At 44.9% G+C, this 21,758-nt stretch overlaps 3 protein-coding genes across 3 annotated transcripts in view; 2 read left to right on the forward strand and 1 right to left on the reverse strand.

Annotated features, from left to right (window-relative positions):
- Positions 1-4,910, reverse strand: part of dock8 (dedicator of cytokinesis 8) — a 39,199-nt gene extending 34,289 nt beyond the window's left edge. Inside the window, exon 1 of the mRNA XM_068738353.1 lies at positions 4,858-4,910. Within this exon, the coding sequence (XP_068594454.1) occupies positions 4,858-4,910 (53 nt within the window). The remainder of the gene's footprint in view (positions 1-4,857) is intronic.
- Positions 4,911-6,320: 1,410 nt separating this feature from the next.
- cbwd (COBW domain containing) lies at positions 6,321-18,824 on the forward strand. Its single transcript, XM_068738846.1, has 15 exons — positions 6,321-6,432; positions 6,638-6,724; positions 7,137-7,233; positions 7,527-7,618; positions 10,091-10,150; positions 12,254-12,291; positions 13,298-13,344; positions 13,959-14,045; positions 14,129-14,173; positions 14,730-14,786; positions 16,409-16,460; positions 17,393-17,461; positions 17,539-17,604; positions 17,698-17,824; positions 18,308-18,824. The coding sequence occupies exons 1-15, from the start codon at positions 6,321-6,323 to the stop codon at positions 18,382-18,384; spliced, it is 1,113 nt and encodes a 370-aa protein (XP_068594947.1). The 3' UTR covers positions 18,385-18,824.
- Positions 18,825-20,185: 1,361 nt separating this feature from the next.
- Positions 20,186-21,178, forward strand: foxd5 (forkhead box D5). Its single transcript, XM_068738683.1, has one exon. The coding sequence runs from the start codon at positions 20,186-20,188 to the stop codon at positions 21,176-21,178; it is 993 nt and encodes a 330-aa protein (XP_068594784.1).
- Positions 21,179-21,758: the final 580 nt, after the last annotated feature.

Consider the following 21,758-nt stretch of genomic DNA (forward strand, 5'->3'; position numbering starts at 1 on the left):
GAGGGCGAAGACTTGAATAAATGGGTCACATTGCCAAACAGTTCCCCTGTGGTCACTCTCACGGGTGCATTAAGTCCCCGTAGCCATTGTTGTGACAGCAAAGTTACTAATTACCGCCGCAAGTACACGGGCACCAGCAGGGGAATGGAGGAACGCCAGCATGTCAAAATCACTGAGGCTGAAAGCATGCAAAAATGTGTGACGGCTTCCTGCACACACAGAAACAACAACAATCTCATAGACGGTGACGCGCCAAACCTGATCCTTGTTTCGTGGTCACGCCTGCATTGTTGTGGTTTACAGTTCACTTAATAACGATTATTTAATTATATAGAGAGAGAGATTTGCCTCAAAGCTATGTATAAACTCTTTCCAGTCCCATAAGTGGCCGAGTCAATGGCACGCGTGAATGCACAGGAAAGGTTAAAGGTCAAATTTACACAAAAGAGCAAAGTCCAGAAGCACAGCCCTGTTTTATAGAAACAGTCGTTCCATATGCACGGCGATTTCCACAACGACCTGCCCCTGCCCCCCCACCCACACACCCACCCACCCACCCACCCCCACACACACACACACGCACACACACACACACACACACTCGACCACATTATCAACTTTTAATCTTTTATTTGCAACAACATCTCTGTTGCGCCATTTGTTAAAAAGTGGCTCAAACTCCTCACACACCAGGAAGTCGACGGTAAACAACATCATCTCGCCAGTGCAGGAGTAAATGTGTCACACTTCACAAACCCTCCCGCCCACAGCCTGCTCAACACAACACAACACAACACAACACAACACAACACAACCCTCCACAGCCGGCAGATTAATAACTAAACATCGTTCCACAATGAAGCTTTGAAAACTGGGATCTTGTGTGTACAACCCGCCTTGCACTTTCACATCTACAATTTTAAGTCTCTTTACGCTGCTTAATATATATATATAGATATATATATATATAAAGAATATGCTGAGTCGCACCTTAAGCACAATTGAAAGGTGCCATTGTAAAGAAGTTTACCGGTAAGCAGCAAAAAGAAAACGGGCCTATAAAGAACTCGGAGCATGCAGGCAAATGAACCTTCAGTTCTGTTTAGAGATATTTAACACATCATATGAATAAGATTACAAAATATAAATGAAGGGCAACGTGTTCTCACATGCACAGAAACGTGGGACGACTGGCTGGCATGCGCACACTCTCTATAAAAAGACGAGGCTAGTAAAACAGTAATCAGTTCTTACCAGCCCAGCCAGAGAGACATCATTTTACCACTAGTAGACAAACAGCATCTGTCATTCTCTTCAGCAGGCGTTTGTCTTGGCATCTTTAGCTGAATGAAACCCAAGCTGCTCTTGTGAGGAAGACAAAAGGAAAAGGCAGGGCTATGGGATTTGAACAGAAGTACCAAATATGTCACAATGGCGTGATACAGATTTTGATTTGTTTGAGAGACCAATGAAATGGAAGAAGCTACAAAATCCTAAAAGGGTCTAAGATAGACCAAGCCCCAAACTTTAGTGAAAATAAAAAAAGTGAATACGATGCAAACCAGCTATTTAATGCTCCTCTGACAGCAGCATATCCTTGAATCACACTAATGGTGTACTTCTAGTTAATGGCAGGTCTCCGGGATAACACCTACGGTCTGAAACCTCAGAGGGTTCCAGAGTGAAAACATTTTATCCTCCCTCCCCGTTGAAAGGGGTCGGGCCCTTTTAGTTATGTCGTGCTGTCTGCAGCAGGCCTGCACTTGCTGTGTGTGCGTACGGGGTGTTCCTGTTGGCTTTTATGAAATCGCTGGCCAAGCACTCCTTACATAGAGTCGGACTGGGAATCTGTGTTTTTATAAATCACGTCTCACAGCTCTAGTAAATATCCAAATCTGTAATTTCATTCAAGATTATCCGTGTTCAGTCGGGCTACGGCAGGACGCTGCTCAGACAGACAGTCATCAGGTTTGCCTCCTTTTCCTCATTATTATAAGATTAACCCCCCCCCCCCCCCCCCGAGCCAAGAAGAAACACAGGAAAACAAAACAAAAACAAAAAAAGAGTGGTGTGGCATTATATGACAAGAGGGAACCAGAGGGATCCCCCATCGCGTGCTTCCTGCTATCACATTTCTCCAGATGTAATGGGTCCTCGTGCTATCAGCGCCATCGCTGCTCAGCTTCCTGTCAGAGTGATCCGCACACAAACAGTCATCTGGCAGGGTTCAGGTCACAGACGGGTCCAAGCCAGACGAAGTGACCAGAGGAAATACTTAAAACACGACTTCTGGGTGAGTGTGGGCGCCTTGACGACACAACAAAGACACGACCAAAACTCCTCTGGGTAACTGTGCGCCTCTTTATTTATTTTTTAAACACCCATCACACAAAGGCCCACCAACAGTCATACGAGGCTGAACAGATGCCATTAACCGGAGCTAGATGCAACTCAATCCCAACCTCCTGCCACTTAAGAGCCCTGGAAGACGGAGGCCCCTGGTCTACAGCTGTGCTCCCACCTGTCACCATATGTTAGCCTTTCACAACACGTTCAGAGGAATATTAGGCATCCACGACCTTCAATCTGTCCACCGAATGTTAGCATTTAGACCTACTGACTGACATAATGCAATCTCACACCTTTTACATTCCCCTTTATTGTGTCCTTGTGACGAAACACGCGTTTCCTGCATTTGAAACCGTGACGACCAAAAAAAGAAAAAGTGAAGTAAAACTGGAGGGAACGCAGCGTGCAGGATTTCCTCCGCCCTCCATCCTGATAGAGAGATAGAAAATACTCACATCTTGAGTATTTATGGGTGGAGTTAAAGACGGTTTCTTCTTCTGCTTGTCTTATTTGTCCCTGAAGTAAATGTCTCACCAATACAAGCTGGAATTTAGCTACAATTAGCTCATGGATTCAAGCTGAGACACGAGGATTATTATTATGATTATTATTATTGATTAAATTATATGTTTGTTTTAGGACTACCGTAATTGCTGAACTATTATGCGCACCTGTGAAAAAGCCGCACCCACTGAATTAAAAAAAATATATATTTTGTACTAAAATAAGCCGCACATATTCGTAAGCCACAAGTGCAATCAGATCCGTAACTTCGGGATAAGGATTGGCTCTAGGGGCTGGGTCGGTCGGGCTGGGGTGCGAAGCGGGGCTGGGCTCGAGCTGCGGCTGGGGGAGCAGTCGCCCCGTCGCCCTCCCCTCTCCGCCCGTCGGAGGCTGCGCGGCGCGCGCGCGCGCCTGGCGGGGTGTCCCCGTCCCCCTTGCCCCCGTGCCCCTCATCCTCCGTCCGCGGGAGCGTGGTGCGGCAGGGGTGGGGACGCACGGGAGGTCGAGGGGGTGGGTTCCTTCCCCGCTACGCGGCGCGTCCGACGCCGCGTAGCGGATGGCGGACAGGCGGCGGGGACCGGGTACGGCGGTCCGGCGGCGGCGACTCTGGACGCGCGCCGGGCGCTTCTCGCGGATCTCCCCAGCTACGCGCCAGCGGGGCTTTCCCTCCGGGCGGGCGGGCGTTAATTTTGTAACGAAAATAAATAGGCTTTAACGAAACACGGCTCGTAACGAAAGTGGGAAAATATACGTAAATTTGCCGCGTCGTTGCATAAACCGCAAGGTTCAAAATATTGGAAAAAAGTAGCGGCTTGTACACCGGGAATTACGGTAATCAAGGAGACTGATATCTGTTATCTAGAACCCAGAGAGTACAGTTAAACCAGAAAAAACATAACGGAGTACAACTTATGTACTGTAATGCGTACTCTATTATTACGTGATAATTTTCTGCCATATCAGAATTCCACGTCACATTTTGGAGGCAAATGCTGTGCTTTCCCCATCTTATTACATTTATCCAAATACTTTACTTTGTAGTGACTTTTTAGCTGAGGGCAAGACTTCAAATAAGTTCAGAGAATAATAATAATAATAATAATCTAATTTTATTTTAGTTCATTTGCAATGTTTGCAGAAGCACATAAACAGACCTTTGGATGAGAGCCCTAAACAGGAGATTGATGCGGTTCAAAAGAGTGGAAGAATGTGACCGTAAACGCACACATCTCTCTCATCATCTGCCAAAAATGATTAATGACCCCCCCCCCCCCCCCCTTCTACTTCCCCATCACATGTACAAAACGGCACTCTGCGAACCTTCATATGCTTTGGTTGCTGATCATAGGATGTATTAGTTTCAATGAGTCATACTTCTGAGGGGGGGTATGCTACACAATGGACCTCCATGTATACACTTCCTCCACACCTGGTGCTGTGACCCGACTCATTTATAGCATGATCTGGGATACACCGGTCAGACCTCACACCCCAACGGCAAAGGATGTAGAATTAGCATCTTTAGCCTTTCCCATCAGGTTCCCACTCATGGAGCGATGTACGGACTGAGCTTTTTCAGCTTCACTGCCCAGCGTTAGGGTAAACATGTCAGTCTGGTAGAGATCCATCCGTCCTCATTCTACGGATCCTTTGCAGGAGCCATGAGGAGCCTATCCCGGCTGAGACTGGGCCAGAGGCAGGGTACGCCTCGATCACCCCCACCTCCAGGTAATCTAAAGATCAACCAGAGCATCCACACGCTAACGCCGAAGGCCTTCATTCGATCCCGGCCACTCCCCACGTGCGCCTGAATGAGTTGATCAGTTATCAGAAGTTGATCTAGTTCCCGTGGAAATGTTGAAGCACTGCTGTGTGATTAAATGCACCGAGCTGCAACATTAACATTCACAACATGTGGCTGCCTGCTCCGCCGCCCCCCCCTGTCCCTGGGGAGGAAGCTAGAGTTGAACTAACCCTGACACCGAACGACTTTTTTGCTTTTACCTGTTGATTTTCAGCGCGAAAGCCCGTCGGTCTGCGCTGCACACAGACGCCATGTGTGCCTGAAGTCCAGTCCGGCGGGTGCTGTCGGTGTAGTTCCTGCCGCCCGCTGTCAGTGACGCGCCGCTCTTTCGCTACAGCTCGACTGTCATGTCAACACTCATCTTGTTCGCCGCGGCGGCAGCTCTCCTGGGTGTAAACTTCCGCGTTTGATTTGAGGCGTCCAGTAGAGAGAGCGCGCGAGACAGAGAGAGCGCGAGACAGAGAGAGCGCGAGACAGAGAGAGAGACCCCGGAACCGCGAGAGTGGGAGGGGAGGAGGGAGAAGCGACGACGGGACTGGCTGGACGAGGCACGCGCGCTCCCTCGCTGCTGAGATCAGCAGACAGTCACGCAAAACACGCACAGTCACGCAAAACACACACAGACACGCAAAACACGCACAGTCACGCAAAACACACACGCGTCTGTTGAAAACATTGTTTTATATGTGTGGCAGGAAAGTATTATTAATATTAATCATCACTTTGGGCGCTGCATGGGTGTAACATTATTGTTTGGGCTTACAGTCTAAGAAAGGAGCATTAATGTGCAGAAAGTCGTTTTGAATGCATTTTACTGAGGATACGCACAATGTTTTTTTTTAATACCATGTTCTTTTCTGTACACTGTGGAATTATTCGAAGATTCGAATAAAATATATCAAACAAAATCGTGAAGACAAATCAATTAACAAATGAATTGAACTGTAACCACCTGCTAAGATGTCTCAGTCTCATTCAAGGTGTCTTAATATTGACTAAAATCCTTTTTCTCATCTCCAGGTTTATTTTTGTTTCTGGTGTGATGAACGAGGCGAAACTGCTTTCATTGAGGGTTAAAAATGTCCAATCTTTATACCGGTTTTATACGGAACCTTCGCGCTCGTGGACTTGAACGGAGGGTTTATGGTGTAACACCGCTGTCAAACTCAAAGCAACGGCGGAGCTGAGGAGCTAGTTCTTGTTGAAAACTTTGATTGGCTCCGACTAGAAGAGGCGCTGTCAGATCAATTTGTTCATAGATTTTGTAAATCCAATAAATAGTTAGTTATCCTCTACCGCGGCGCATTGAGCAGGTACGTGAAGGACATAAAGGCTAAATATGCTAAATGTTAGCTATGCCAATGCAATGAGTCCACAGCTGTTCACAATACGGGTGAGCGATTAGATGCTAGCGCGTAAATTATTATGTTTCGATTAGACTGTAAATTATTTTATCAAGTAAAAAGCAACCAGACAGATATTTCTTCATCTTTATCTCTGGCACAAAAATGACCAAATATCGCTGAAATGGATGCTATTAATTACTGATGCATGGTCGTGTCATGAAGTTTAAATCTGTTTGTCCTATTTTCTTAGTTAAATACGTTTCAATTCTTCAGATAAGGTCGATCTGTGCCCCCATTTGCAGACAATTATTTCTGGTATGGGTGACAATGGGATGGAGCACGACGATTGTCCAGAGTTGGTGCCCATTGATACCCCACCTGGTTCTCCTACGGTGCAGATACCCGTCACCATCATCACAGGCTACCTCGGTGAGAGATCAATGCGACTCAAATCTATCGTGAGCTTATAAGATTGTGGTCTCGGGCGTTTGCCAGTAGGCCCCTCACTGCGATGTGGTATATCGTTCTCTCTCATATTTCCTATTTCACTCGCGTTTCTCTCATTCTTTTCTAAAAGGCAACTCTTGTGCTGCCCCTAATGATCAATTTACTTAACGTTTGCTTGTATTCATAGGTGCTGGAAAGACGACGCTCCTGAACTACATCTTAACAGAACAACACAACAAACGGATTGCTGTCATACTCAATGAGTTTGGAGAGGGTAAACTCATTGCGAAGTCACAAGCATGTCAGCTGAGAATTTGCTGCAACGCCAGGTTGATGATTGTTTATTTCAACACGCTTCCAAAAGAGGGCGGCATTGCAGCAACTTTGACACAAAGTGGTTTCTCTGATTATCCAGAATCTTTCATTTAGAAACTCATTAACCTATCTAATATTTGCTTTGATATTTTTAATTTGGTAGAATTTTTATGTTGCATAATGTCTTATTTATATAAAGTGGTTTTAAAAATGTAGCTTATGCATTTGTTAGAATTTGCTGGCATCTAAAAACCTTACATTTTTAGAATGCTAAAATCTATATCTAGTGTGCAAAATATGTTTGCAACATTGCGCCTTTTATCAACTAATGTTATCCTGATTGATGTTCCATCCTCATCCTCCACCTGCAGGCAGTGCTCTTGAGAAGTCCCTTGCAGTGAGTTACGATGGAGAGCTGTATGAGGAGTGGTTGGAGCTGAGGAACGGCTGCCTCTGCTGCTCTGTCAAGTGTGTAATTACAGGCCGTTTTCTGTCTCAATGCGAACTAAAACAACAAAATAAGTTTTTAACTTTGTTGTAGATCCTACAGCTTTTTTTTTTTTGAGCCAAATACTTCACATTTTACACGAATTGATTACCTGCTGTGCGTGTATAGATACCTCAGAATGTAGGTGGAACAAACATTGTGGTTCATTCCAGCCCACTCTAACCCCCGACTGTAGACCTTATGTTGTGCATATTCTGAAAATCATTACTGGCGTCATTTATGTATATATATATATATATATTTCATTTTGAAGGGATAATGGCCTCAAAGCCATTGAGAACCTGATGGAGAAGAAAGGAAAGTTTGACTACATCCTTTTGGAAACAACCGGACTGGCTGATCCAGGTATGACACATTTTGTCACCTATTTTATTTTGCTCTTGCCTGTGATGTAATTGTTACTGGTTTTAACATTTTGACCATGTGAAAGAAATATCATCAAACTACATTAAAGTATCTTTTGTAAGATATTTTGATACTTTACCATATTAAGAGTTACTGACTTGTGCAAACATTTACTGTTGATGGAAGTAACGCAACTACAGTACATGGAACGTGCAAGCCTTGATGAATGGACTTCATTCATTGTCACGTTGGCGCTGCACTAAAGCCTCAGAGATGGGGCTGTGCAGCATCTCATAGCTGTCACCAGGTTGATTTCATGTTCTAAGGGCAGGGTTATTGTCAAGTAGTCCCATTATGGGGATTAAACCTTCATGGGACTACCTCAGATTTCCTGGGACCTACCGGTAGATGAGCCAGACTGTCCTCTCAAGACTTTGGCGAATCTGGTGTTTTGTGATCATTCTTGGAATTATGTTTGGATGAAAGGGGCAGAACAACAAGCACAAATAAATCCACTGCATTGTTTTACCCCCTCAGAACACTACTTCTCACTTTTTGTCTGTCTGTCTTGTTGGTTCCATGGTTCACCGTGGTGTGCACAGCCCTCGATGGCACAAAGTAGGATGCGGAATTTAATAAAACATAATACCGTAGGCTTGTCTACCAAGAGGGCAGGTGACGGTCGCAATCGCATCAAAAATAACTTACATAATAACTCGAACAATGACTGTCTCCATGAATGTTATTTCTGAGATTATACGCAGACAAGTTAGAAGAAGAAAAAAAAGACTGTGTTGTCTCTGATATGTTGTCTGCACATAGGATTGTTTTGTTTGCAAGGATGACGGCATATTCTCGGATGACGTATGCATTAAACCATGTCCTTATAACCCTCTTTTCTTTCATGTGTGTAAACAATGGTTAAACTTTTAATGCCCACATCAAAAGTTTTTTTTTTTTTTTTTTTTTTTTAGAACTCTGAGTTGTTTGTGACAGGAACCTATTTCCATCAGCAGACAAAAATAAAAAATCCATCTGTCCATTCATCTCGCAGGTTTGAATCACAAATTCAATATCAGGCCATTAAAGGGTGAGTCCTCTGACAACTGGGGTGTGTCGCTAAGTGACAGCTGTCAGGAAGAAGGGGCGTGAGCAGACACACATCACTTGTGTGAACAGCGTGCTCAGACTGAGGCTGTCCTCACGTCTCTGCCATGTGATTGGCTGACACTTGCATTTTATCGACTAGTACAGCTCCATCATTGGCTCCCGTGGAGCTGTCAGTCATGAAGGCTCCTAGGGGATTCTTCTGAGAAGAGGTTGGATGAGTTGTGTGAAACATGCCACTCAAAAACAGTGTTTTCATCACACAGCCATCAAATATTTACAAAGCTTTCTTATTCTCGCTTGGCAGTTTGACAAAAGTGAATAATGTGAACAAGCTGTGGCTGCCGTGGCGACGCAGAGTCCTGTAATAGCCACATCTGCAGGAAAATGGAAACGAGCCAAAGGTACCAGCAGGAAATAACCAGTTGAAAGCTTCGGATATTGGGTTGATCTGCTTCAGAGCTCAGTCAGAAAACTATTGCTTGATTCCTGGAAAAAGTATAATTCGAATTAAATAAAACATTAAGGTGTAAGTGAATATAGTTAACCAGGTAAATGCTGAAATTATTCATTTATTCACAAACAGCCTAGAGTTTGGTCATTTATTAACTTGATAACACTTTAATAATAGTTTATTCTTCTTCTGATGTAGAGGTTGGCTGGCAAACGGAATATCTGGGGTTTGGATTGTTGGCCTTTCTGCATTAGTGAGTTCAAGATGCAGGAAATTGTAATGGAAAGGTATTTTATTTACTAAATGATGAAATAATAATGAAAGTAATCATTAACTACTGTTTTAAGCATGTCCGTTATAATATAATGGGTGGCACGGTGGTGTAGTGGTTAGTGCTGTCGACTCACAGCGAGAAGGTACCGTGTTTGAATCCTATCTGTGTGGACTTGGTATGTTCTCCCCGTGTCCGTGTGGGTTTTCTCCTGTTTCCTACCTCCAAAATAATTCAATTTAGGTTCATTGATTATTCCAAATTGTCCGTGTGTGAGTGTGTGTACCGGTAAGTGGTTGTCTCTCTGTGTGACCCCGCGATGCGCTGGCGACGCATTCGGGATGTGCCCCGCCTCTCGCCCATAGCAAGCTGGAATAGGCTCCAGCAGACCCGGGACTCGAAAAGCGGAAGAAAATGGATGGATGTAATATATCGGCTTGAAATTCAGAAAACGTTGTGACATGTAGAACGGTTTCTCGTAGTGGTTTTTTACGTCCTTAAAGTTTCACTTATTGGTTTCGCTGTTATTTTGGAGGCTTCCTGGGACACATAAATATCTCGGCCTTGGTGTTGGACCCTTTTGAAAGTTGTGCATTCAGGCCGTTTATAATCTAATCTCCCAGTTTCAATCCTCCGGCAGGAGCTGTGGCGTCCATGTTCTGGGTCGATGCGGAGCTCGGCAGTGACATCTATTTGGACGGTAAGATATTTGGAATGACTCGGTGCGCTCTTTACCATGACTTGACTTATTTTTCCAGAAAACGTTTTGGAAACAGACAATAGCAATCGATCACACAAGTGAAACCATGTTTTATTCCCGGCACGATTAAATGCAACGTGTGTTCAGATGAAAATGGATTTCCTCTATCCTTTTTTGGATTCATTTTACAGCTGTTTACACGTACAAGCAGGGAAATTGGTCCTCTGGATTTAAAAGACCACAGGATTGAAGCTTTGGCCTCCTCGGTGTCCCTCCACCATTGAGAACGGTCTTGGCCTCCTCTGCTCACTGTCCCAGCACTTGATCCGAGCCTCTAGTTTCTCCTCTTCAGCAGAAACCCCCGACCTGATCAGTACCATAGAGCTCAAACCAGTGTACCAAACTACCTCGATGGGAACCATCAAACTCGAGTCCTGAGTTTTGTGCCGGGATATGAGGGCATGATTCTGTCTGCAGTCCTGCTGACCCTCATGCAGAGTGCTTTGCATTGAAGGGGATCCATGACTACCTCCAGGCCTCTGCCTTTTGTGTGGTTTGAATCTGAGCCGTTGCCTCCAGTACCCTTAATCACCTCTCATATACATGGATGCAATTGTCAGTTGTCCCATTTATTGCCTCCCCTACCATCGATAGCCAGTCTACTGGGGGGGCCTGCACAACCTCTAGAATTATGACCAGTGTTTTACTGTATATACTCCGTCCGCCGCCTCTCCTTTGGGAGCAGGGTTCTGAGCAGGCCATGCAGAGCGGCTTTAAAATGCACTCATTTTTCTGTTGGTCAGGGGTCAACAGCTGGTGGCTGGGGGACCAAATCCAGAGCACCAAAGCCCTTTGACATAACGGGGACTTTTTGTTTGTACTGATATTAGACAAATTAGCACAATTATTATCTTGCTCAACTGCCAACAAAATTGTTTTTTCTTTAAAACAAAAAGAAAAAACTTAAGCTATAAGTCGTACGGTTATGGGTTAGGTTCAATGGCCTCAGCAGGGGAGAGGAGTTTACTGCCCGAATACTCCCGCTGCAAATGATAACACTGGAAGCCATGCACAGATTCTGTATTATTTGTGCTTCAAACACAAGCGTAGCCCCGACGACTTTTAAGTTGCGTTGGGGGGAACGGAGCCACTCACCCACCGAAACTGGAGGAAAGAGCTTCTGGCAGAGACTTGAGACTTGAGTAGGAACAAACAAACCAGATCAACCTCCAAATGCGATCATGCAGACTACTGTAATTAGTCTGTCTTCAGCCCTGCTGACTGAAACGGAAGGGAGTAGAGTAGAAGAGAGGCTGGAGGCAGATACCGGAGTCTGAGTTCAGCGAGATGCTGAACAGACAGACGCTCCTAGTGCCTGGAATTGCTCACAATCATGTGACCGATACACAATTGGGTATTCAGGCAGTTTTGGATGCATAAACACGAATTATCCTGCAGACAGACTGACAAGAATCATACAATAACAGTGACACGTGATACGCAGCACAGTTTGAATTTGATCGAGGGTGGAAGATGGGTATTTGTTCGGTCCCGTTTATACAGAGTCAAATACTGGCACCGAAATCTTGAGGTTAACTGAACCGTCGCCAGTTTATTCTGAGCTGCCTTTGTTCGTCATGCGATAACATTTGTGAATGGATTACATTCTTAATCTGTTTTTCTAGTCTGTCAAACATACGGTAGCTTCTCAGCCTGCACTGGTTGAACTCGGGATAAATGAGTGTGAAGACAATGCAGTTTAGATATGCCCAATTGTTTTAATAAACCTTTTGTATTTCTGGAACTGCTGCCGTTTAAGATTTATATATTGCAGCTCTTAATTTGGAGACATCTTTCATCTTACTCGCTCAACTGTTGCTCGTCTTCAATGTCGATGTATCTTCTCATTTCTGTTTTAATGCTTTGTGTGTGCGTGAATGGTGTCTTTCTCATGACCCTAAATACTCAGCTGTGTACTCTGTTACAGGCTCGCAGACCAAAAGTGTCCCGTGGACAACAGTGAAAGCACTTTAGACAAACGGAAACAGGCGGAGAACAAAGAGCGACATCTCGCAAAACTCATCACTTACGTTTTTGTTACAGGCATCGTCACTGTCATTGATGCCAAGTACGGACTCCAGGTATGTACTCGGAGCATTCAAGAAGGATCTTCTCTTGAGAAAATGTCATGTATTTCTGAGAGTAATTGATTATTAAAGACTCTATATTTTTTATTTTGTATGCCAAAAATCTTAATTTGTAAATTAAAGTACCAAAAGTTGTCAGATAAATGTTGTGGGAGGAAAATGTGTCCCTCAGGACAGCATAGACTAGAGCAACAGCCACTCAACCCTTATTGGAGATAAATCAAATTAAGCTTTTGCCCAACTTAAACATCAGTCAGTATTTGCCTCAGGGCAACAGTTTAGTTACCGGCATTTGAAATCTTTAAAAAAAGCTGTTACATTTATGAGATTTTTTTGTAACCCCCCCCCCCATGCATAGTGACACACACACATCCTGTCCTTCCTTGATGTCTTCTAAAGGAACGGGACTAGTGACACCTAAATAATGGGCTCTAATTTAAAGGTGTCATGCTCAGGGAGGCGACACATTTCATGGCCCAGGTGCTGCTCTGTCTGCTCAGTGAGGAGGGAAACGAGGAGATGACTGAGTGAAGGAGAAATGAATACCAGAGATGTGTTGGTTTTAGAACTGGGACATCCAATCGGCAGACGTTAAAAGCGAATGACCATTCTGGGGGTTTTCTGTTTAGTTTTTTTATACCTGATATTTATTTGTTCAAAAATAAAGCGATGTTGCCGGATGCTGATAGGTTAATGACAAGTTAACGGCTGTTCGGCCTGTTTATGCGCTTGAGACTGTTTTGGAAATTGCTGCCTCCCTGCTGGAAGAAGACAAACAGAAAATGATCGCCTTTAGTCTCATGTCACTGAGTTTACAAAGATGAAATAAAGGTCTTTCTCTTACCAATTGGACACGGCTTGCTTTGTCTCTTCCTAATAGTCATTTCCATTTTTTTTTCTAGGATTCCATTAAAATTAGGAATATGTAGGAGGATCACTTTTGCCTTTTTCTGTGCTTTTCTGGTAGCATGTGTAACTTCATTATTTCTGCATTCTGTAGCAACTGACGGAGGAAAAACCTGAGGGACTCATCAATGAAGCAGCCAGGTACATTGACTTATTACTACCTATTCCCTCCATCACTGGCCTTTAGAAGCTCTGCTAGGAGGCTTGTTCTTTCCATTCAGAGCCAGGCAAGGTGTTTCCGGTCTTCATGCTAAGCTAACTTGCTACTGGTGGTGATTTCAGAGTAACGGAAAATACCAAATGCTAAGGTTTTGCTTCTCGATCTCCCACACTTGTCCTTACGGCGTCCCTTTGACCGTGCTCTCTTGCCATCCTTCGGTCGATCTCCCTGGGCATCTCTGTCTCCTCCGGCAGCTGTGTGATTGTTGAACAAATACACCGATGCAGAAAGACCTCTCGCATGACCCTTTACGTTCTCGCTCTTTGTTTGTGTTTTCACCTCCAAGCTAAACAGATCTTAGCTGCCTTGTCAGTTTGTCTTCTGCAGCCTGCTGCCACCCATAAACCTGGATTCACTCGGTGTCATGGAGGTTTTCTGATCTTGGATGCCTAACATTATTTGCTACCAGTATTGTGATTGACTTCCTGTCATAGCTCTCAACTATTAACATAAATTCTTGACTCCGCTCTTTGGTTTTGAACAACATTTCTCACCTGCCATGCTAACAATAAGTTGCGTTTAATGTCTTTTTTAGGCAGATTGCCGTTGCTGACCTGAGTATTATTAACAAGACGGACCTGGTGAACGAGGAGGAACTTGCTCAAATCCGAGAAGCGGTCAGGTAGGTCAGAGTCGTGGGGTACTAAGAACGAGTCGGTCCTTTTTATAAGTCCATAAATAGTTGCATTCTTTCTCTTGTTTCAGATCCATAAACGGTCTTGTCAAGATTATAGAAACTGAGAAGTCAAGGTGAGGAACGTTTTGTTGCCTTGCGCCAGAATTCCTTCTCGGCAGATGCACATGCTGCTCCTGCTCAGATCTTCATATCAAAGATGGTGCCGTTTAGGCGTGACATTGTTCAAGACACAACTCCCAACACACACACACACACACACACTTATGCAAACACAAACTGCTACGCCCTGAGTAAACAGCAAACCTTCAAAGGTGTTCGGTTATCCACAAGACTTTGCACTTTGACCCAGGGTCTTCATGCTGACACGGTTGCACCGTTTGTTTTAGCAAGTTATTGGACCTGGTCGGCATCTGGCTACAGCAAGCAGCTTGTGTCAAATGCTTTGGTGTGATTTGGGTCTGTGCAGAGTTCAAACGAGGGTGAGCAGATGAAAAACACCATGCAGACAGAGGTTAATCGGAAAAGCACCCCCACAACTTTTTTTTTTGTTCCAGCTAGCCCATCCTTAAACCCGGAGTGTTTGTGTTGAAGCTCCTTCCTCGGTTCTTTGCCTGCTGTGTCGCGACTTAAAATGAAAACGTTGAAATAATCAGGGTTCCTGTTCCACAGGGTGGATCTCTCTGAAGTTCTCGATCTTCATTCGTTTGACAGTACGGATGGAGCAAAGTGAGTTGGCATGCTTGCTTTTGACAGTTGTGTATGCAAAATGGGTTCAAATTGATAGAATTATCAGGAAGCCAGCTTTAAAAATGTTCATTTTGAAGCGTAATGCTAACATTAGCAGTTGAGCATTCAACTGCGTGATACTTTTCAGATGAACGTTTTTGAGGAGGCATAAAATACAAAGACAAATGTATTCATAAAGTTTACCTTCTCAAACCGTACTGATGCTCTTCTCACTTTCTGACTGTTTAAATACGTATGGAATACAGGTTTTCTTTCAAAGACCTCTGGCCGTTCCGACATCGATTACCTACATTCACCGTAAATAGAAATCAAGAGGTTAATTTGACCGACTTGATGGCCTTTGTTTCCCGTTTGTCTGAACTCTGCACCCGACCGTCTTTAATACAGTTGTTCACCATGTTTCTCTCTAATTAACAGACCCTTTTATTGAGCGCCCCCCTGTTACACCGCAGGGTGGTCATCATATTGAATCCCCTGCAGAATGTCATTCCTATGAATAGTCGGTGTTCATCCTTTCATGTGAATGAAACCGGCCACGGTGTTAAAGCTCTCTTACATGCCCTCAGTCAGTGTCTCTTGGCCCAGCTGCGGAGGATTAGAGCTGTGTGTGTCCACCGGCTCCCGAGGAGTCCCCCCCCCAATAGATGGCTCCTCTCCCCCCTTGTCTTTGAGAGCCCGGGCTCCTCCATCCCACGCTGGCTGTTTGAAGCGGCCCCCCGCCGTTCCACCTGTGTGGTACTAACATCACGCAGAGCTCAAGCTGCTGGACACAACATTTAGCCTCCTTGTGAGGTTGGGGGGGGGGGGGGGGGGGGTCTGATGGAGAGAACAATGGGTGTAGTTTGTTTGGGGTTGCTGGTGGGTATTTGGTCGAATTTAACAGCCAATTCTACAGTTTTCACAAGGACTCTCAAAGTTGTCATTAAGCGACGGTATAACAGGTCAGGACGGGAGACGGAAGGCAGGCAGAAATGTTCGGGTCCGGTTCTCCTCCGGTAGATCAGACCGGGCTTCTGCCTCAGACGGTCATTTGATTTAAGCAGGTAAAGTCTTTACAGTAGACCGGAATGTATTCAAACAACATAAGATATGAAAGACAAAAAAACATTCTACATAACGAAAATTAACCAGATAACGAAAATTATTTTGTAAAACAAAACTTCAAAGGATTTGTAATTATATTTTTTTGCCCTATATGTAACCACAAAGCCTCATTCTTGTTTGTAAAACTTTGTGGGTTATTGTCCAGATGAAGTAAATTATACAGCAAGTCACATTAAATTTAAAAGTTGTCTGTTGGAACCACAGAGATGGAGGAACCTGGGTTCTTTAAAAGGATAAAGATATTTACGATCGGTCCAGAGCAAGAACGTCCTGAGGTGAATGCAGAGTCTGCAGCCAGAAGGGAGAGAGCGTTCAATGTCATAATATCAACACAAAGGATATAAATGCAGCTCTACAAATGATTAAAACAAAAAAAATCAATTACACAACTCCAAAGTGTACATGTTCAGTCATCGTGGAACAATGTAGCACCGTTAACGGATGCTTTAGTTCAATATTTTAATGAAACTTTAATATTTGTAACCATTTCTCTAAAGTCTAGCGGAGAAGCTCCAGCTTGTGAAAACTACAGGACCACATCTTGACAAGGTATTGATCGTTCTGCTCTTTGTCTCTTTATTTTTAATAAGCTGTAGATAATACTTTCCTCTGCCAGAGTTTTCTTATGATGCTTGCTAATTTCTTTTAACGCATCATTTCCTCCAGAGTGGAGGGGGATGCAGCGTCCTCGGCCTAACGCCGTGCTTTGCATTTCCCCAGGCCGTGACACTGGAGTGAAAACTCCCTCCCTGCTTTTGGTTTTGTGTTGAGTCCGAGTGAAGCTTTTGATGTTTTTCCTCTTACACTACAAATAGAGCTGGTCTCCTTCATACACTGAATATCAGTAACGAATGGGGAAATGCACAAAACCGAACGAATTCCGGGCCTTTTCAAATTGTCTGATCCCATTTCTCGTGATGTCACAAATCCAAGCAACTCCTTGCGACGACCTCGTTGACCTCGTCTCGCTCTGTCGTGCTTCGTACCCATGAACTTTTATCACAGGATGAGGAGAGATGGGGGGGGGGGTGTTTGCGTGCGTAAATAATGCCATTGTTGTCAGTTTTCTGCAGGTTCCCGTTCCCGCATGAAGCTCACCCTTCCCTCATACCCCCCCCCCCCTCTTCCTCCTCCCCCATGTTGCTCTTTTCATGTAAATGAGTAGGCTGTTTTTCTGTTATACCAAATGACAAGGAAGTGTGGAACTTTAACACTTCAACACAAAACACCCCCCAAATAGCTACAAAGTGTCCCTTTAATGCTAAAATGAAGTATGTAGAGGAAGGGAGTGTGTGTGATGGCAGAAAAAAAGGGGGGGGGGGTATGATAAAGATGTTTACATTACCAGGTTCCAGGAATTGGTTTTTTTGACAGTCATTGACAAAGTCATCAGTTTTGTTTGAGGTTTGTGTGTAATTTAAATTGGTGGAAAATGTGCTTCGCGAAACACATTTTGGTAACGCTGTCTTCGTCATCCTCAGAGTATCGTAACTGTGACTTTAGAAGTGGCTGCAGATCTCCCCGAGGACACCTTGAACGTCTTCATCCAGGTATCCGTCCCTCGGCACCATTCAGACCCTCCAGTGTGTCTCCTCCAACGCAACACAATCATTCTCCACTCTTTCAGAATCTGCTGTGGGAAAAGATGTTTATGAACAAAGAGGGGCATCCCATGACGGTCATTCGGCTAAAGGTGCGAGAACAGTGATCCGGAAATGCAGCATTTCTAGCTGCATTTAGAGCCACTTGATGTCTCACCTGTGACGTGACTCGTGGTGTTCTTTAGGGCGTCATATCCATCACAGATAACGCACACCAAGTGATGCTGCAGGCGGTCCATGAGCTGTACGAGCTGATTGAGACTCCTCAGCTGTGGGAGGCGGAGCCGCGGATCAACCGGCTCATCTTTATAGGTGACAACGTGCACACGTCTTTCACAAGCTCTGCTGAATCGATGATTATGAATATATTTATTAGATAGAATGTTAGAGTACAAGTACAGTCACACAAAACGAATTTAACAATACAAATAAAAATAAAACCAATATAAATTACTCGATTGATGCAAAATAACAATAGGAAAATAAAAATAATTTTACACCACAGATGCAAACTAACAATACATTTTAAATAAATTACACCACGGCAGCAAAATGACAATAAATTACAAAGACACTTAATATGCGCAACGTAGATTCGACATATTCTTAAGTAGAATGTGTCTCTGAATTTAGAGATGAATTTTCATAAGTTTCTGGCTGCAAAGCTGAATTAAGTGTTCCATGGGGTTGGCTGGACATCTAGCCCTTCACTCGGACACGTCTTCATCCTTTATACACAATATATGTATCGTAGGTCCGTTCTTCGCTTTGTTGATACTCTACTCTGTGATGCAGGTAGAAACCTGGACAAGGACATCCTGCAGGAACAGTTTGTCTCTGCAGTCGTGCACGGACCGGAGAGGAGTCAGTAACCAGCATTTCTTCCTTCTTTGCACTGAAAGTTGTTGGTTCTGAAGCACAAACTGTGAATTTGACTGTCCAGATTTTGGTATTGTTCATTTCTTTCCTACAAGAACATGAAGTAGGACGAGTCAGCGGGCGGTTAAGGTCACTGTGATCAACGCTGTAGCTCCAAATTGTGATTTGAACGAGTATGCCAAGTACTTCGCCGTCGTGCCTGAGCTTAATGCTGTGTGTCGCCTTGGAAAATACTTCTAAAATATGTGCGCACACAAACCACGGTACAATGGACCAGAGTTGTAGTTACTGTATTTGTTTTTGTCAACATCGCTTTTACGATCTGGAATTTTCAAAAGATGGGGAACCTAAGATAAACATCCGAACTCCTAAATGTTATATCCTTATCCTTGCTTTTGTTTCTGGTTTAACTTCAAAAATATTGAAATAAAGTTCTCACTTACAAACCATGTATTGTCGCTGAAACAACCTGAACAGTGTTTTCTTTTTTTTTTTTACCAATAAGAAAAACGACGAGTTCAAGCTGACAGTTGCCGACTATTAACGTAACAACAGAGACAAAGTGCTTTTGTGTTGGAGGTAAATTCACAATGCAGCAAAGTGTGAGAAATGCCCCCGAGAGCAGGAAGATCTGAGGCTTTATTGTTATGAAACGCATGCAAAGTGTTTGCGGCTCTCGCATCTGGCTCCATCACAAAAGTGGTGGAGCCAATATTGTGGGTAAAATTAAGATTTCCATTTAAACTGGTTTCAGTTTTATCCATGAATATAAATATTGATCAGTATTAATCTGTCGTCTATTGGGCTTGTTCCAAAAAAAACAAAATTGAAGATATTTTTTAATATGCAAAATACAGAAATACCACTTTTAACGTTACATTTGAGATGTGTCATCTCTGCGCCTGCGGCTTTGATACATTTATATTTATTGATCCTTTATTAGTGCCGTCATGCAGCAGCAGCAGCAGTTAAATGACGCAGCGGGTGGTTTATCCAACGTGGTGATTTGTAACGGAATGGTTTATCACGCATCCGCTTCTGGACCGGCTTCTTTGAGGATGACGCAACGTTTTCATCCCGGTCGTGAAGGTGAGCTGATCCCTGCAGCCTGCAGGGCGCACCGCGGAGCTGAGCCGTTTCCTCCCCGCATTCTGATGCTGATGTCCTCGTTAAGGCCACGATTACCTCTTTTCTTGGCTGGCAGCGGGGAGCCCTACCATCATGGCCATTTTCATGGTCACCCCCCCGCGGGGGTCTGGAGGTGGGAAACTAAACGAACCCGCAGGTGGAAACGCTTTGTTTCTTGTTGCGCGTTAGGCGTGGTGTTAAAATCCCCTGGACCGTCCACCCTCCCACTCTGGATGAAGGTGATGAAGACGAAGATTTGACCCCGGCAGCTTCTACGTATATATAAAGGGCTCACCCCAACGATTTCACATATACGTATATAATTATTATTATTTTAAATGTTTTTAAATGTCATTTAAGTGGGCTTTCGTGCCATGAATAGGCCGTGCGCTCCTCAGACCCCCCCCCCCCCCCTCCACCACATCCTATGTGGCTCCCCGCGGCGGAGAGCTGCTCTGATTGGTCCAGAGGGTTAATGGCTCTGGTCTTTGGGGGGGGGGGCAGCAACCTCCCGGCATATAAACATTACGCGTACAACTTTTAGCGAGAACCGCGCCGCGACTGCGCTTTTACGCACAGACCAAAGGCCTTTTGGTTTTTGCGCACTTCCAACCACCGATGTCTGCAGTTGATCTTTACGCGTTTTAGAACCTCCAACCGGCGACCATGACTCTCTCCGGTGAAACCGAAGCTTCACGGCATGGCTCTGCGCTTCTGGGCGAGGATGAACCGACCCGCGGGCGTCCACGCCGAACAGCGTGCCCATCGGACCCGGGCTCCTTAGCGGAGTCTGGTGCCGAGCTAGACTCCTCGGAGCCAGACTCCTCGGGGGAAAGCGAGAGCAGCTTCTGCGCGGACGCACCGGCGTCCACGAAGACATCCCATAACAGCTCGGTGAAGCCCCCTTACTCCTACATCGCCCTCATCACCATGGCAATCCTGCAGAGCCCGCTGAAGAAGCTGACGCTGAGCGGCATCTGCGACTTCATCAGCGGCAGGTTCCCTTACTACAAAGACAAGTTCCCCGCCTGGCAAAACTCCATCCGGCACAACCTGTCCCTCAACGACTGCTTCATCAAGATCCCGAGGGAGCCGGGGAACCCGGGCAAGGGCAACTACTGGTCCCTGGACCCCGCGTCGGAGGACATGTTCGACAACGGCAGCTTCCTCCGGCGAAGGAAGCGCTTCAAGAGGAGCCAGCCCGAGCACGGCGAGCACGCACTGCTGTTTTATTCCCGCTGCTGCCGGCCCTATGGGCACCCGTATTACGCACAGGGCCGGGTAAACCCCCGGGAGGGTGTAATCCCGCCCCCCTCTTCTTATAACTTTATACCACAAACTCTGGGCGGTCGTGGGAAGTGCAGCGGCGGGCCTAAAGGCTCCGGTGCGCAGCGTCGGGAAACGGGACCTCCTGATCCAAAGCCTGGCCTGCAGCCAAAGTGCTCCTTCAGCATTGAGAGCATTATGAGCAAGCCTTCTCCGGATCCGCAGCGGAGCCGCCTCAGCGGGCCCGGATTCGGACCATCCCCGTTCGGACCCGCTACCTGTTCGGTTCCGTCGCTCCTGCAGGCTCCCAGGAGTCCATTCTGCCCGTCAGCCATTCTGAGCAGCTCTCCTTTAATCCAGGGGCACGTCAGAGTCTCCTACCCCCGGTGCTGAAGCCTCTGCTCACCTGAAACTTGTGTGTGCGTGTGTGTGTGTGTGTGCGCGCGTAGCGCATTTCTTAAAGAAATACTTTAGTTGCATGATATTTGTGCGTTAAATTCAAATGTATACTTGCATAAGTTACTGTAAATAAGATAAGTGGTAATATATGTAACTTGCTGCAATGAAAACGCGTTGATGAATTTGTATGTTTGTGTTACTGAGCAAAAATAAATGAGAAATCTGAATCTGATGTTTGTCACTTTGCTTGAATCATTACAGCAGAGGCTTGTTCACCTGTTAGGAAACCTTTATATATATATATTATTTTATATGTTTATTATATATATATTATGTTGGCCACTAAGTAAATTATTATTTGCTATTTTGGGGCGATTAATAATCATAAACGCTATAAAAATCGGTTGTTAAATAATTCAGTTCCGCCTTTCTGCCTCCAGGTGGCAGTGTTCACCACATATTGGCGCACAACTTGTCAGCGGTCGCTCGGGCAACATTCTGTCACATAATCCACTCCCGTTTGCATTGAAAGCAACAGAACATTCTGAAATGCGCGTATTTCCAATGATAACCA

Source organism: Brachionichthys hirsutus, chromosome 4, assembly GCF_040956055.1.
Source record: "Brachionichthys hirsutus isolate HB-005 chromosome 4, CSIRO-AGI_Bhir_v1, whole genome shotgun sequence".
Taxonomy (NCBI): domain Eukaryota; kingdom Metazoa; phylum Chordata; class Actinopteri; order Lophiiformes; family Brachionichthyidae; genus Brachionichthys; species Brachionichthys hirsutus.

Coding starts and splice junctions, on each gene's coding strand:
- cbwd (XM_068738846.1), top strand. CDS start 6,321: ATGGGTGACAATGGGATGGAGCACGACGATTGTCCAGAGTTGGTGCCC. Junction 14,046..14,128: donor CAAATCCGAGAAGCGGTCAG/GTAGGTCAGAGT, acceptor CTCTTGTTTCAG/ATCCATAAACGGTCTTGTCA. Junction 17,462..17,538: donor CCTTGAACGTCTTCATCCAG/GTATCCGTCCCT, acceptor CCACTCTTTCAG/AATCTGCTGTGGGAAAAGAT.
- foxd5 (XM_068738683.1), top strand. CDS start 20,186: ATGACTCTCTCCGGTGAAACCGAAGCTTCACGGCATGGCTCTGCGCTT.